General features: G+C 45.8%; 1 protein-coding gene across 1 annotated transcript in view; it reads left to right on the forward strand.

Annotated features, from left to right (window-relative positions):
- LOC147110223 (uncharacterized) overlaps positions 1-16,361 on the forward strand; it is a 149,242-nt gene that overhangs the window by 13,231 nt on the left and 119,650 nt on the right. The window contains exons 3-5 of the mRNA XM_086002499.1: positions 9,330-9,439; positions 11,095-11,200; positions 11,293-11,415. Of these exons, the coding sequence (XP_085858625.1) occupies positions 9,330-9,439; positions 11,095-11,200; positions 11,293-11,415 (339 nt within the window). The remainder of the gene's footprint in view (positions 1-9,329; positions 9,440-11,094; positions 11,201-11,292; positions 11,416-16,361) is intronic.

Here is a 16,361-nt window from a genome sequence, read left to right on the forward strand (position 1 = left end):
TGGCCTTAGCGGATGCGTCTACAAAGACACAAAGCTCCTTGAATTGGACATTTGAGGGAGAGAAGGATGTATAGGAGCGAGGTATTTGGATCTCCTGTAAGTCTTGAAGTGAGCCTCTCCATCTATTCCACTCTGCTTCCATCTCTTCAGGGAGGGGTGAATCCCACTCTTCAGCGCGTGTGGAGAGTTCCCTGAGGAGCAGCCTGCCTTGTATGGTGACAGGGGCTAAGAAGCCGAGAGGGTTGTATAGGCTGTTGACTGCAGAGAGCACTCCTCTACGTGTGAAGGGTTTCTTGTCATCTAAGGCTTGGAACGTGAACGTGTCTTTTGCTATGTTCCAAGACACTCCTAGGCTACGCTGTAGGGGGAGGTCATCAGTGAAGATGTCTAGATCCTTGACATCCTTAGCACAATCTTCAGGGGGAATGCCTCCATCACTGCTGGTCTGTTAGAGGCTATTTTGTGTAGCCTGAGTTTGGATAGTGCAAGTAGTTCCTGAGCTCGCCCAAGGGCACTGATGACCTCTGCTTCGGCAGGGAATGACTTCAGTGCATCGTCAACGTAGAACTCTCATTCGATGTACCCTCTCACATCACTGCCAAAGTTATCTTCTTCTTCCTTGGCAGCCCTCCTTAGTCCGTATATGGCGACAGCAGGGGACGGGCTATTGCTGAAGACATGGACACGCATTCTGTAGTCCACAATGTCACTGCTGGGGTCGTTGTTGCGATACCACAGGAAGCAGAGGAAGTCTCTGTGGTCTTCTCTCACCACAAAGCAGTGAAACATGTGCTGGATATCGGCAGTGATGGCGATGGGCTCTTTCCTGAATCTCATGAGTACCCCCAAGAGGCTGTTGTTGAGATCGGGCCCTGTGAGGAGTACGTCGTTGAGAGAGACTCCCTGATATGGTGCACTGGAATCAAACACCACGCGGATCTGTTCTGGCTTTTTGGGGTGATAGACTCCGAAGGAGGGGAGGTACCAACACTCTTGGCCTTCCTGGAGTGGAGGAGCTAGCTCTGCATGATCGTTGACAAGCATTTTCTCGACAAGCTCTAGGAAGTGTGCTTTCATCTTTGGCTTCTTCTCTAGTGTGCGACGGAGTGAGTTAAGACGATTATAGGCATACTCCCTGTTGTTCGGCAGCCATCGCCTGGGGTTCTGGCAGGGTAAGGGTTCAACCCAGCTGTTAGAGCTGTCACGAGAGACCTCATTGTCCATAATCTGGAGGAATCTCATGTCGTCGATCGATGGAGCAAGTTTGTGGTCACTGGCGGTGCGATAGAAGACTGACTGACCCAGGTTCTCTCCAGTGAGCATCATCTGTGTGCTGTCTGTGGAGATCAGTGCTGGGGGGTTCTGAGGCTGGGCCATATGACTGAACTTCTCTCACTCAGATCTGACTACTGTATGGGGTAAGGTAGCTTGGACGACCATTCTCCAAGATGGAAGTCTTGAGTGTGCTCACCTGAGATGGCTTGTGAGCACCCCTGAGGCACATGTCTCCAACAACGACCCAGCCGAGGTCTAGCCTTTGAGCAAAAGGGGCATCATGTGGACCGTTGATCTGTTTCCTTACCTTATGTACCCTCAGGATGTCCCTGCCCAATAACAGCAGTATGTCTGCGTCTGGATCAAGAGGTGGGATCTCGTCTGCAATGCGTCTCAGATGATTGTGGTGATGAGCTGCATTCGGAGTGGGAATCTCAGAACGGTTGTCGGGGACTTGATTACATTCGATGAGTGTAGGAAGGGGGGAGACTAATCTTCCCATCAGCTGACTCAACAACATAACCACAGGCACTCCTGCCGGCTGTCTCTGAAAGTCCAGCACACGTCTTCAGCGTGTAAGGCGACGGACTTCCTTTGACCTTGAAGATGTCGAAGAACTCGGATCTTGCTAGAGAACAGTTACTTTGTTCATCTAGTATGGCATACATCTTTTCAGATTCCTGGCGACGTCCTACAGGGTACACATTAACGAGGCATATCTTGGAGCATGCTCTTGCGCTCACTCCTTCTCCACACACCTCGGTGCGCTTGGATGTAATCTCCGGATAGGCGGCTCCCTCTCCCTCCCCACTGTGCTCTGAGGCAGGAGGAGACGACTCTGACTTCCAAGGAGCTGGGCCTGGGTGGAGTGCTGAAATGTGCCGATCACTTTCACATTCTGTGCATTTTGCATCTACCTTGCAGTTCTTAGCGAGATGGTTCGTGGAGGAGCAGCACTTGAAACATATGGAGTTCTCTTTGAGGTACTGTTTGCGGTCTTCCAGGGACTTCTCTCTGAAGCCTCTACATTTATTTAATGGATGGGGCTTGTTGTGGACGGGGCATTGTTTGCTCATATCCTTGGATTTCTTCTGATCCCCTGTGTTCTCGGTTGAAGACACTTGCGTTTTGTGGACAGATATTGGTGTCTTTCCATGTCTGTCGAACTTGCCTCTTCTGGCAAGTGCTGTGTGGGAGGAGAAGAAGTTGAAGCTGGGGTCTGTCCTGGTTTTGGCATCTCTACGGATGAAGTTGGCAAACACAGAGAATGGAGGGAAGGTAACGTTGTGCTCTAGCTTGAACCTTGACCCGAATGAAGTCCACTTCTCCTGCAGATTGAATGGAAGCTTCTCAATGATGGGGCTTACCCCTCTGAAAGTGTCTAATTATGATAGGCCAGGTAGGTAGCCATCCTGCTTTGCAGCTTCGAGTTACAACAGCAGATCTCCAAGGTCTGGAAGTTTCTGGGGTTCCTTATTTGTCAACTTCGGAAAGTTCTCCAACCTGGCAAAGAGAGCCCTTTCAATGGCTTCAGGCAAGCCGTAGCTTTCTTCCAGCCTCACCCAAGCCATCATCAACCCAGCTGGCGGATGCCTCACATTGACTGCCATTATCCTGCGCGCCTGTTCGGCGGACTCCGGGCCGAGCCATTTGGTAAGGAGTTCGAGCTCTTCTCCTGCCGACAGGTCTAGGCCCGATATGGTGCCGTGGAAGGAGGACTTCCAGGCCCAATAATTCTCTGGTTTATCATCAAACGTGGTTAACCCTGTCGTCACCAGCTGGCTGCGTGCAAGATATTTGACAAGGTCGTAGGTTGTGGGGCCTATACCGTGGTCGCCTTGAGTAGGGGCTCTGATGGGGGTCTTGAGGAAATGAGAGGGGGTCTGCTGCTGAGTTTCTCTCTTCAGCGCTCCATTCCTCTGCTCATTGTCCTCTGTTTCATGGGGGAGGATCCTGTGACTTGGGGCACGCAGTCCAATTTGAACTTGGTTGGTGACATGGGGCATGTTATATGGTGTGGTTGAGTCTGTAGAGATGTGTGGGTCTTCATCTCTCTCTCTCATAAACTGTGTGTCAGCTTGGTCGCTCACATAGTCTGTGGTGCGCTGTAGTTGACTCTGACGCGGAATGGGAATTGGAACTTTGTTTGCTGACTCAGGATCAGCTTCCATTAAAACCGCCTCCAATATTTGTGCCTCAGCTAATGCAGCATCTTTCTCTTTTTCTTCCTGCAGGGCGTCTAATGTGGCTTGGAGACGGGCCCGTTCAACTTTTATTTCCATTTCTTTCTTGGCATAAGCTGCTCTGGCTTGGGCTGCTTCTGCTTTGGCCCATGCTCTGGCGATGGCCATACTAGCCCTAGAACCAGCTGATGACCGTGAACCGGCTGATGACCTAGAACCGGCTGATGATTTGTAGTAACAAGAGCTTATAGACAGATTGTCACATTCTCCAGTTTCATCTAACTGTTTGAAGTCTTCTACTTGCTGAGTAGCATTTTCGGTATTACCTTCTGCCATGATGATGTGAGGTAAGTGTGGTGTACAAGGTGAAGACTTAAGCTGGCTATGTCGTGATGGCTTACTCTGCACCTAGATGACTGCCACTTAACTCTTGAGTCCTTGCTGCTCCACGTGGAGGGTCTCCTCTCTTCACAGCTAGCCGTATTGCTGCCTTTTCACTGTACTGGTCTCACTAGATGTAACTCCTATCCAGCTATCCAGTCAGCTAAATACTCATTCAAATAGCTCCTCGAGAAGCCGGATGCTGTTTTGAAGCTTTACTTGAATAAAAGTGTGAAACTGTAAACAAAGACAAAGTATGTTTTGAACACAGAGGTAAGTACTATACATTAGATGTTACATAAGATGCAAAAACATGTTTATGTAAACAGAATAGACTGCTTAACACAGATCCTAGTGCGAGCAAGCACTGAGTGTGAGTCATCAAAGAGTGCTGTGAGTTTGGGGAAGTGTGAGTTAGGGTAAGTGGGGTGTTAGGTGCTCTTTTCAAACTTTAACTCTGTGGGTTGCAGTTAATAAGGCCTTTCTGGTGCAGAATGACTGTTGGTAAACCATTTAACTGGTGTAACTAGAGGGATTGATTTAATTTAAATCCAATTAATTAAAGGGGGTACTAGCATCTAAAATCGGGCAGAGGGTGTCCATAACTAACGATAAAAAATTTAAATAATTACATAGAATGGAGCAGGTGATGTGTTACTGTTGCGAGATGTGGGAGCCGGTGAACCCCATTGAGGCTCACGGTGATTACGTCTGTGACAAGTGTCTGCTGCTACAGGAACTCCAGCTCCGTGTTGATGAGCTGGAGTCTGAGCTTGTAATAAGGGAACATCTATAATTATGGGGGATTTTAACTATCATATTAATTGGACAAATCAAATTGGGCAGGGCTGCCTTGAGGATGAGTTCATTGAGTGTATTAGGGATGGGTTTCTTGAGCAGTATGTAACTGAACCGACCAGGGGGCAAGCAACCTTAGATCTCGTCCTGTGTAACGAGACAGGATTAATTAAAAATGTCCTAGTAAAGGATCCCCTTGGAATGAGTGACCATAACATGGTTGAATTCCATATTCAATTAGAGGGTGAGAAGGTTGGATCTCAAACAAGCGTGCTAAGCTTGAATAAAGGAGACTATGAAGGTATGAGAGCGGAATTGAATAGAGTGGATTGGGAAAATAGATTAAAGGGTAAGACGATACATGATCAGTGGTGTACATTTAAGGAGTTATTTTAGAACTTGCAAAAAAAAAATATTCCACTGAGAAGAAAAGGGTGTAAAAGAAAAGACAGCCATCCGTGGCTAAGTAAAGAAATTAAGGATAGTATTCGACTAAAAACAAGGGCATATAAGGTAGCCAAATCTAGTGGGAGGATAGAGGATTGGGAAAACTTTAAAAGACAGCAAAAAATAACAAAAAGATTGATTAAGAAAGGGAAGATAGATTATGAAAGTAAATTAGCAAAAAATATAAAAACAGATAGTAAGAGTTTTTATAGTTATATAAAAGGAAAAAGGGTGGCTAAAGTTAATGTTGGTCCCTTAGAGGATGAGACCGGGAAATTAATGGTGGGAAATATGGAGATGGCAAAAACACTGAATGAATATTTTGTATCAGTCTTTACAGTAGAGGACACTAAGAATATCCCAACACTGGACAAACAGGGGGCTTTAGTGGGGGAGGAGCTAAACACGATCAAAATCACTAAGGAAGTGGTACTCGGTAAAATAATGGGACTCAAGGTGGATAAATCACCTGGACCTGATGGCTTACATCCTAGGGTCTTGAGGGAAGTGGCGGTAGGGATTGTGGATGCATTGGTAATAACTTTCCAAAACTCCCTGGACTCAGCAAAGGTCCCGGCAGACTGGAAAACTGCTAATGTAACACCCTTATTTAAAAAGGGCAGTAAACAGAAGGCTGGAAACTATAGACCGGTTAGCCTAACATCTGTGGTAGGTAAAATTTTGGAGTCCATTATTAAGGAGACAGTAACAGGACATTTGGATAATCATAATTTAATAGGACAAAGTCAGCATGGTTTTATGAAGGGGAAGTCATGTTTGACAAAATTGCTGGAGTTCTTTGAGGAAGCAACATATAGGGTGGATAAAGGGGAACCAGTGGACGTAGTGTATTTAGACTTCCAAAAGGCATTTGACAAGGTGCCACACAAAAGATTATTGCTTAAGATAAAAAATCACGGGATTGGGGGTAATATTCCGGCATGGATAGAGGATTGGCTATCTAACAGAAGGCAGAGAGTTGGGATAAATGGTTCATTCTCAGACTGGCAATCAGTAACTAGTGGTGTTCCGCAGGGGTCAGTGCTGGGTCCCCAACTCTTTACAATCTATATTAACGATTTGGAGGAGGGGACCGAGTGTAACATATCAAAGTTTGCAGATGATACTAAGATGGGAGGGAAAGTAATGAGTGAGGAGGACATAAAAAACCTGCAAGGGGACATAGACAGGCTAAGTAAGTGGGCAGAGCTTTGGCAGATGGAATACAATACTGGAAAGTGTGAGGTTATGCACTTTGGCAGGAAAAATCGTAGAGCAAGTTATTATCTTAATGGCAAGAAACTGGAAAGTACTGAAGTACAAAGGGATCTGGGGGTCCTGGTGCACGAAACTCAAAAGGTTAGTATGCAGGTGCAGCAAGTGATTAAGAAGGCCAATGGAATGTTGGCTTTCATTGCTAGGGGGATAGAATATAAAAATAGGGAGGTATTGCTTCAGTTGTACAAGGTATTGGTGAGACCGCACCTGGAATACTGCATACAGTTTTGGTGTCCATACTTAAGAAAAGACATACTTGCTCTCGAGTCAGTACAAAGAAGGTTCACTCGGTTAATCCCAGGGATGAGGGATGGACATATGAGGAGAGGTTGAGTAGATTGGGACTCTACTCATTGGAGTTCAGAAGAATGAGAGGCGATCTTATTGAAACATATAAGATTGTGAAGGGGTTGGATCGGGTGGATGCGGGGAGGATGTTCCCGATGATGGGTGAAACTAGAACTAGGGGGCATAGTCTTAGAATAAGGGGCTGCTCTTTCAAAACTGAGAAGAGGAGGAACTACTTCACTCAGAGGGTGGTAGGTCCATGGAATATGCTGCCCCAAAAAGCTGTAGAAGCTACATCATTACATAAATTTAAAACAGAAATAGACAGTTTCCTAGAAGTAAAAGGAATTAAGGGTTACGGGGAGCGGGCAGGAATTTGGACATGAGTCCAGGTTCGGATCGGACATGGCCCTGTGGGTAGCGGAGCGGGCCCAGGGGCCTTGTAGCCTGATCCTGCTGCTATTTCGTGTGTCTAATTCTGTTAGATTCAGGAGATGGTTCTGTGATAGCAGATTGGCAGTTAGGATCAGATCAGCCATGATCTTATTGAATGGCGGAGCAGGCTCGAGGGGCCGATTGGCCTACTCCTGCTCCTATTTCTTATGTTCTTATGTTCTTATAAGTAGGTAACTGTATAAGTAAATAGCAGTGAAGCTAACCCTCAGTAGCGAGCAGCTAATAAACTTCTTATTGACAAAGTATTGTCAAAATACTATACCGACAAGGTTGTTATTATGTTACCAAACAAGGATACTCACAGACATTGCGTCTTGCCTAGCGCATAAAGAAGGATGGAGGAGGATAGAAAACCAGCTGCCACACTTGAACCTTGTTCGCAACTGAGAAAACACTTCCTCGAATACTACTTCCTATGCAGACAGGAAGAAGGTCAAATAACTACAAATATACAATAACTACCACTAGGGGCGCTACCTACATCTAACAAGTCCAGAACAACCATGCAGCCCCTCAAGCCTGTTCCACCATTCAATTAGATCATGGCTGATCTGTATCTTAACTCTATCTCTCTGCCTTGGTTCCATATCCCTTAATGCCCTTAATACCTCCGGAGTACACCTCCGACCCGAAAAATAATATGAACCTACCTGCTGGCTCCGGGGCTTCAGAGTCTTTGGGTCCTGGGCCTGCAGGCGTACACCTGCGTAAAGGCCCATGGATCCCAGGGACGCAGGCGGTTTGTAAGTGTTCGTGGGATCATGTGGGCCAGGTCAACCAATTAGAAAGAGAATTCCTCAGAAGCTTATGCAAAATCCCCAAATAAATAAATAATTAACACAACTGAAATAAAAATAATGTTCCCATGTTTAAAAGTAATTAAAACATCCTTTAATTAAGCATTTAAAATAAAAATGTAATTTTTTGAGGAATAATTTTTAACATTTTTATCCGGACCAAAATGTACATAAACTAATTTTAAATGTTTTTGCATGTTTGATTCATTTTAAAATGTTTAATTTAACATTTATTTTAATCCTTACACCTTCTTTTATCAGGTGTAAGAGTTTCGTGGGCATTTGCTGGGCAGTATTTGGGCAAATAGTCCAACTCTGCTGCAGTGAAAGTGTTTTTGGGGCGCTTGCGAATGATCTGTCAGGGGGAACCTTGACAGATCGCAAGTTCCAGGTTTTCGATGGCCCTGCAAAATCTGGTTCATTGTGCTAGGTTTCCTATGAAGTAAAAGGCTGCATGCTAGACACCAATGCTAGGTCCAAGTCAGCATAACCTCTTGTTGGAAAGTGAATCACCATGATGACACAGTTAACAACTACGAAAGAGGAAATACCACAGTAATGGAAGCCAATTGCTTCATTGGCCCAGATTTAAATGGGAGGGCGGGAATGATCTGCACGAGCCACGAATCAGGGGATGGGAAGATGCCCCGGGCAAGGGAGATCCTAGGCTTCCTTGTGGGGCCAAGAGGAGCACTGCTGCTTCTACGAACCCACAAGGAAACATAACGTATGTTTAGGGGACGCTGCTACCCACAATTCAGCAGCCTGCACAATTTGTCTGGTGGGGAAGGCTTCACTGCTCCCTCGACATCATTGGGACCTGATCTGCATATTTAAAGCAGGACCCTGCTGCCTTCCACCGGCTGTCCTGCTCACCTGCTAAAAAGAGCAGGTTAATATCAGGACCAGGCGGGAAGGCCACGGGATCACAGGTGTAAATCGCTGCCTTTATTTTAACTGCCACCCCCCGTCCCCCGCCCACCCAAGCCCTCCGTCTGTTTTTTGGTAGGTGGGGGGAGGTAAAATCAGGGCCATTGTTTCATAGCCAACCCACAGGGTGACAGTCCTGCAGGCTGTAAATCCAGTGATAGCTGATTAAATTCTGTGATAATATTGATCAGAAAGACAAAAATCGAATTATTAGTAGATAGTGGACGTTAAATTGCAGCTACAAGAATTTCTCTTACTTAAGGATTACATCTGTCTGAAGAACTTTGAAGGAACTGATTCCAAATCTTGCCTGTGGGATGTTGCTAACCATTGCTTGAAAACATAAATCAGTCTGCCTCAATCTGTACTGTTGAGAGATTTTCCCCCTGGATGAATGCAGCTTTGTTTACTTATAGCTCTGTTAAAAAAATACAGTGTGCATTAAGAAATTTATAAAATTCAACTAAATGCGGAATTTGAATTTCATATCATCTAGGTTAAAAAGCTGCTTTGCCAACTGGAAGAGAGAGCGGAACATTATTTGCAGTTTTGTGGCGAGGAAACAAGTGCTGTAGAAAAATGGCAAAAACTTCAGCGTAACAAAGAGTAAGTACCCATTGAAAGAGATACCATATTCTAAATTTTCATTCAGCTAGAGGAATATCGGCAAATTGAGGTAAATGCACAAAGAACCAATTCTTTTTTCCTTTTGTTTCTCTTTCTCTCGGTTTCTGCCAAAGAACATTGGAATGTAGGTGCAAAAGTGTCTTTCAGCCCATGTGGCTTGATTCATCCTTTAAGGGTAAATTTTCCATGTAAATTCATGGACTGAAAATCTGGCCTGCTGTGTAATGGGCACATGATCATCTGCTCCAGTGTTCCAGTGTGCGCGCTCCGTATGTGCTGCTTTGCACTAGGAGCGCAAAAGTGGAAACTTACCACTTGGTCCACCTTTAGGAAATAATTTTGCTTCTTTATTTCTACCTTATAATAAGAAATAGGAACAGGAGTAGGCCATTTGCTCTTTGAGCCTGCTCCGCCATTCAATAAGATCATGGCTGATCTTCTACCACACGATCCTGACTTGGAAGTGTATCGCTGATCCTTCATCGTCGCTGGGTCAAAATCCTGGACCTCTCTCCCCAACAGCACTGTGGGAGTACTTCACCACACGGACTGCAGCGGTTCAAGAAGGCGGCTCAACCCCACCTTCTCAAGGGCAATTAGGGATGGGCATTAAATGCTGGCCTTGCCAGCAGCACCCACATCCCACGAACAAATTAAAAAAAAATCTCCACTTTCCTGCACTATCCCCATACCCTTAATATTCAAAAATCTGTCGATCTCTGTCTTGAATATACTCAATGACTGAGCCTCCACAGCCCTCTGGGGCAGAGAATTCCAAAGATTCACCACCCTCTGAGTGAAGAAATTTCTCCTCAACTCAGTCCTAAGTGGCCGACCTCTTATTCTGAGACTGTGACCTCTGGTTCTAGATTCCCCAACCAGGGGAAACATCCTCCCTGCATCTACCCTGTCAAACCCTGTAAGAATTTTGTATGTTTCAATGAGATCACCTCTCATTCTTCTAAACTCTAGAGAATATAGGCCTAGTCTACTCAATCTCTCCTCATAGGACAATCCCCCATCCCAGGAATCAGTCTGGTGAACCTTCGTTGCACTCCCTCTATGACAAGTATATCATTCCTTAGGTAAGGAGACCAGAAAACTGTACACAAAACCCAAGGTGTCGTCTCACCAGGGCCCTATATAATTGCAGTAAGACATCTTTACTCTTATACGCAAATCCTCTTGTAATAAAGGCCAACGTACCATTTGCTTTCCTAATTGCTTGCTGTACCTGCATGTTAACTTTCAGTAATTCGTGTACAAGGACACCCAGGTCCCTCTGAACACCAACATTTCCCAATCTCGCACCATTTAAAAAATACTTTGCTTTTCTATTTTTCCTACCAAAGTGGATAACTTCACATTTCTCCACATTTATTCCATTTGCCATGTTCTTGCCCACTTAGCCTGTCTATATCCCCTTGAAGCCTCCTTGCATCCTCCTCACAACTTACATTCCCACCCAGCTTTGTATCATCAGCTTAGCCCCGAACATCGGAGGTCCCTTGATCCTGACCTAAGTGCCCTCCGGAATCTCTGCCACTCCGTCCACTGCAGACACGTCCTTTATTCTCAATTTCAAGACCAACTCGATATGTATAAATCTTATCAACATTTTAATTGTACTTCAGGTCAATGGGATTACTTTTATCCTCTGCCAGTGAAGCCCATGAAAAAGTCTTGATGAACACGGATAAAAAACTGAGGAAAGCAAGAGTTGGGCTTATTTCAAACACGGTAGGTATGGAAGAAGATGTAGGTTAAAAATGTGGTTTGCAGGAAGTAATATTTACTTCAACAATGTGCCTGATAATCTATCAATGTTGTAGGTTAAACCGTTACTGGAAGAAGCAGCAGAAAAAGCCATGGAGCAATGGAACAGCAAAAAATCGCTCATCAACAGCATGGGTATATTCAACCCATATTTTAATGGCAGACATCCTGCTTACGAGGTATGTAACAGTCAATCAGCTGAATGTCAACTCCCCAAAATGGATGGATTAGGGTCGGGTCAGAGGTTAAAATTCAAAAAATCTGAAACTATCCACGAGGTAAGTGTCTTTAGAGTCCCTCCCCCGCGATCGGAATCGACCCCCCCCCGCGATCGGAACCAACCTCCGCGCGATCGGAACCGACCCCCGCGCGATCAGAACCGACCCCCCCGCGATCGGAACCGACCCCCCCCCCCGCGATCGGAAACCGCCCCCTCCCCCACCCCCGTGATTGGACCCACCCCCCCCCCCCCCCCCGGTGATCGGAACCGACCCCCACGCGATCGGAACCGACCCCCGCGTGATCGGAACCGACCCCCCCCCCCCCCCGCTATCCGAAAGTTTTACGAGGGCCTTAAAGGGAATAGGGAGGTGGAGAGGTAGAGGAGTTGGAGAATTCCAGACAGTCTGACCTACACAGCAGAAGTTAAAATGGCAGGGCAAAGGCTGGAAGGGTTGGTTGCACAAGAGGCTGAAGTCAGAGGAATGAAGAGTTTGGCGGAAGTAGCGTAGCTAGAGGAGGTTTCAGGGAGGTGCGAGGCCATGGAGTGATTAATGTCAGTCATTTTACATATAAGGTGTTGGGGGACTGGCAGGCAGTGCAGGTCAATAAGTATATGGGAGATAGGTGAGCAGGACTCGGTGCGGGATAGGATACGAGCAGCAGAGATTTATGGAGGGTAGAAGATTGGAGGTAAGCCAGGAAAGCTTTGGAGTATTCAAGTCTGGAAGTGATGAAAGCTTGTATGAGGCTTTCAATGGAAGATGGGCTGAGGTTGGGGAAGAGGTGGCCGATATTATTGAGATGGTCTTGATGATGGAAAGGATATGAGGTTCAAAGCTCAGCTCGGGGTCAAACAGGACCCTGAGTTTATGAACAATCTGGTTGAACCTGAGACAGTGGCTGGAAAGGGGAGTTTACATAGAAACATAGAAGATAGGAGCAGGAGTAGGCCATTCGGCCCCTCAAGCCTGTTATGGCATTTAATGAGATCATGGCTGATCATCCAAGTTTAGTACCCTGTCCCTGTCCCTGCCTTCTCCCCATATCCCTTGATCCCTTTAGCCTTAAGAAATATATCTAACTCCTTCTTGAATATATTTAATGAATTGGCCTCAACTGCCTTCTGTGGTAGAGAATTTCACAGGTTCACCACTCTCTGGGTGAAGAAATTCCTCCTCATCTCAGTCCTAAATGGCTTACCCCTTATCCTTAGACTGTGACCCCTGGTTCTGGACTCCCCTGCCATCGGGAACATTGTTCCTGCATCTAATCTGTCTAGTCCTTTTAGAATTTTATAAGTTTCAATTAGATCCCCTCTCATTCTTCTAAACTCTAGCGAATATAAGCCTAATCGACCCAATCTCTCTTCATATGTCATTCCTGCCATCCCAGGTATCAGTCTGGTGAATCTTCGCTGCACTCCCTCCATGGCAAGAACATCCTTCCTCAGATAAGGCGACCAAAACTGCACACAATACTCAAGATGTGGTCTCACCAAGGCCCTGTACAACTGCAGCAAGACATCCTTGCTCCTGTACTCGAATCCTCTCGCTATGAAGGCCAACATTTGCCTCCTTAACTGCCTGCTACACCTGCATGCTTACCTTCAGCGATTGGTGCACAATGACACCCAAGTCTCGTTGCACTTCCCCTTTTCCCAATCTATTGCCATTCAGATAATAATCTGTCTTCCTGTTTTTGCCACCAAAGTGGATAACCTCGCATTTATCCACATTATACTGCATCTGCCATGCATCTGCCCAATCACCCAACCTGTCCAAATCATACTGGAGTTTCTCACATTCTCCTCACAGCACACACGCCCGCCCAGCTTTGTGTCGTCTGCAAACTTGGAGATATTACATCTAGTTCCCTCGTCTAGATCATTCATATATATTGTGAATGGCTGGGGTCCTAGCACCGATCCCTGCGGTACCCCACTAGTCGCTGCCTGCCACTCGGAAAAAGACCCGTTTATTCCAACTCTTTGCTTCCTGTCTGCCAACCAGTACCTTACCCCCTATCCCATGTGCTTTAACTTTGCACGCCAATCTCTTATGTGGGACCTTATCGAAAACCTTCTGAAAGTCCAAATTCACCACATCCACTGGTTCTCCCTTATCTATTCTACCAGTTACATCCTCAAAAAATTCCAGTAGATTAGTCAAGCATGATTGATCTTTTGTAAATCCATGTTGACTTTGTCCGATCCTGTCACTGTTTTCCAAGTGCTCTGCTATTACATCTATATTATGGGCTCTAGCATTTTCCCCACTACCGATGTCAGGCTTACCGGTCTATAATTCCCCGTTTTCTCTCTACCACCTTTTTTAAATAGTGGGGTTACATTAGCTACCCTCCAATCCATGGGAACTATTCCAGAGTCCATAGAATTTTGGAAGATGACCAGCAATGCATCCACTATTTCTAGGGCCACTTCCTTAAGTACCCTAGGATGTAGATTATCAGGCCGTGGGGATTTATCGGCCTTCAATGCCGTCAATTTCCCTAACACCATTTCCCTACAAAAACTGATTTCATTCAATTCCTCCCTCTCATTAGACCCTATGTTCCCCGACATCTCTGGAAGGTTATTTGTGTCCTCCTTTGTGAAGACAGAACCGAAGTATGTATTTAATTGGTCTGCCCTTTCTTTGTCCCCCATTATAAATTCCCCTGATTCTGACTGCAAGGGACCTACGCTTGACTTCACCAATCTTTTTCTCTTCACATATCTATAGAAGCTTTTACAGTCAGTTTTTATGTTCCCTGCAAGCTTACTCTCATATTCTGTTTCCCCCCTCTTAATTAATCACTTTGTCCTCCTTTGCTGAGTCCTAATCTGCTCCCAATCCTCAGGTTTGCTGCTTTTCTGGCCAATTTATATGTCCTCTTTTGGATCTTATGCTATCCCTTATTTCCCTAGTTAGCCACAGTTGAGTCACCTTTTTTTTATTTTTATGCCAAACAGGGATGAACAAATTCTGTAGTTCATCCATGTGATCTTTAAATGTTTGTCATTGCCTATCCACCGTCAACCCTTTAAGTAAGATTCCCCAATCCATCCTAGCCAACTCGCGCCTCATACCATCGTAGTTTCCTTTCTTTAAATTCAGGACCCTAGTCTCCGAGTCAACTACTTCACTCTCCATTTTAATGAAGAATTCTATCATATTATGATCGCTCCTCCCCAAGGGGCCTCGCACAACAAGATTGCTAATTAATCCTTTCTCATTACAAAATACCCAGTCGAAGATGGCCTGATGTCTAGTTGGTTCCTCGACATATTGGTCCAGGAAACCATCCTGTATACACTCCAGGAATTCTTCCTCCACAGTATTGTTACTAATTTGGTTAGCCCAATCTATATGTAGATTAAAGTCAATCATGATAACTGCTCTGCCCTTATTGCACGTGTCTCTAATTTCCCGTTTAATGCCATCCCCAACCTCAGCATTACTGTTTGGGGGTCTGTATACAACTCCCACTAACGTTTTCTGCCCCTTGGTATTTCTCAGTTCTACCCATACAGATTCCACATCATCAGAGCTAATATCCTTCCTTACTATTGTGTTAATCCCCTCTTTAACTAGCAATGCTACCCCAGCTCCTTTTCCTTTTTGCCTGTCCTTCCTGAATATTGAATACCTCTGGATGTTGAATTCCCAGCCTTGGTCACCCTGGAGCCATGTCTCCGTAATTCCAATTACATCATATCCGTTTACATCTATTTGCGCAGCTAATTCATCCACCTTATTTTGGATGCTCCTCGCATTAAGACACAAAGCCTTCAGGCTTGTTTTTTTAACACTCTTAGTCCTTTTAGAATTATTATTTACTGTAGCCCTGTTTCTTTTACACCCTTGAATTCTGTGCCTTCCACTTTTGCTTTTCTCCTTCCTGTCTTTTGTTTCTATCCTTGCTTCCATTTCCTCTGTCTCCCTGCACAGGTTCCCAACCTCCTGTCATTTTAGTTTAAACCCTGCCCAACAGCACTAGCAAACACTCCCCCTAGGACATCGGTCCCAGTCCCGCCCAGGTGCAAACCATCCAGTTTTTACTGGTCCCACCTCCCTGAGAACCGGTTCCAATGTCCCAGGAATTTGAATCCCTCCCCCTTGCACCATTTCTCTAGTCACGTATTCATCTGAAATATCCTTCTATTTCTACTCTGACTAGCACGTGGCACTGGTAGCAATCCTGAGATTACTACCTTTGAGGTCCCATTTTTTAATTTACCTCCTAACTCCCTATATTCAGCTTTTAGGACGTCATCCCGTTTTTTTACCTATATCGTTGGTACCCATATGCACCACGACAACTGGTTGTTCACCCTCCCCCTCCAGAATGCCCTGCAGCCGCCCCGAGACATCCTTGACCCTTGCACCAGGGAGGCAACATACCATCCTGGAGTCTCGTTTGCGGCCGCAGAAACGCCTATCTATTCCCCTTACAATAGAATCCCCTATCACTATAGCTCTCCCACTCTTTTTACTCCTGTCCTGTGCAGCAGAACCACCCATGGTGCCAGGAAGTTGGCTGCTGCTGCCTTCCCCCGATAAGCCATCTCCCTCAACAATATCCAAAGTGGTATATCTGTTTGGGAGGGGTGTGGCCACAGGGGACCCCTGCACTACCTGCCTGCGCCTACTACTCTGCCTGGTGGTCACCCATTCCCTTCCTGCCTGTGCAGCCTTTACCTGCGGTGTGACCAACTCCCTAAACGTGCTATCCACAATGTCCTCAGCATCGCGAATGCTCCAGTATGTATCCATTCGCAGCTCCAGCACCGCAATGCGGTCTGTCAGTAGCTGCAGCTGGATACACTTCCCGCACACATGGTCGTCAGGGACACAGGAAGTGTCCCTGATTTCCCACATAGCGCAGGAGGAGCATGCCACGG

The sequence above is a fragment of the Somniosus microcephalus genome, chromosome 12, assembly GCF_052327205.1.
Source record: "Somniosus microcephalus isolate GS21.2 chromosome 12, FLI_Smic_1.0, whole genome shotgun sequence".
NCBI classification, from domain to species: Eukaryota; Metazoa; Chordata; class Chondrichthyes; order Squaliformes; family Somniosidae; genus Somniosus; species Somniosus microcephalus.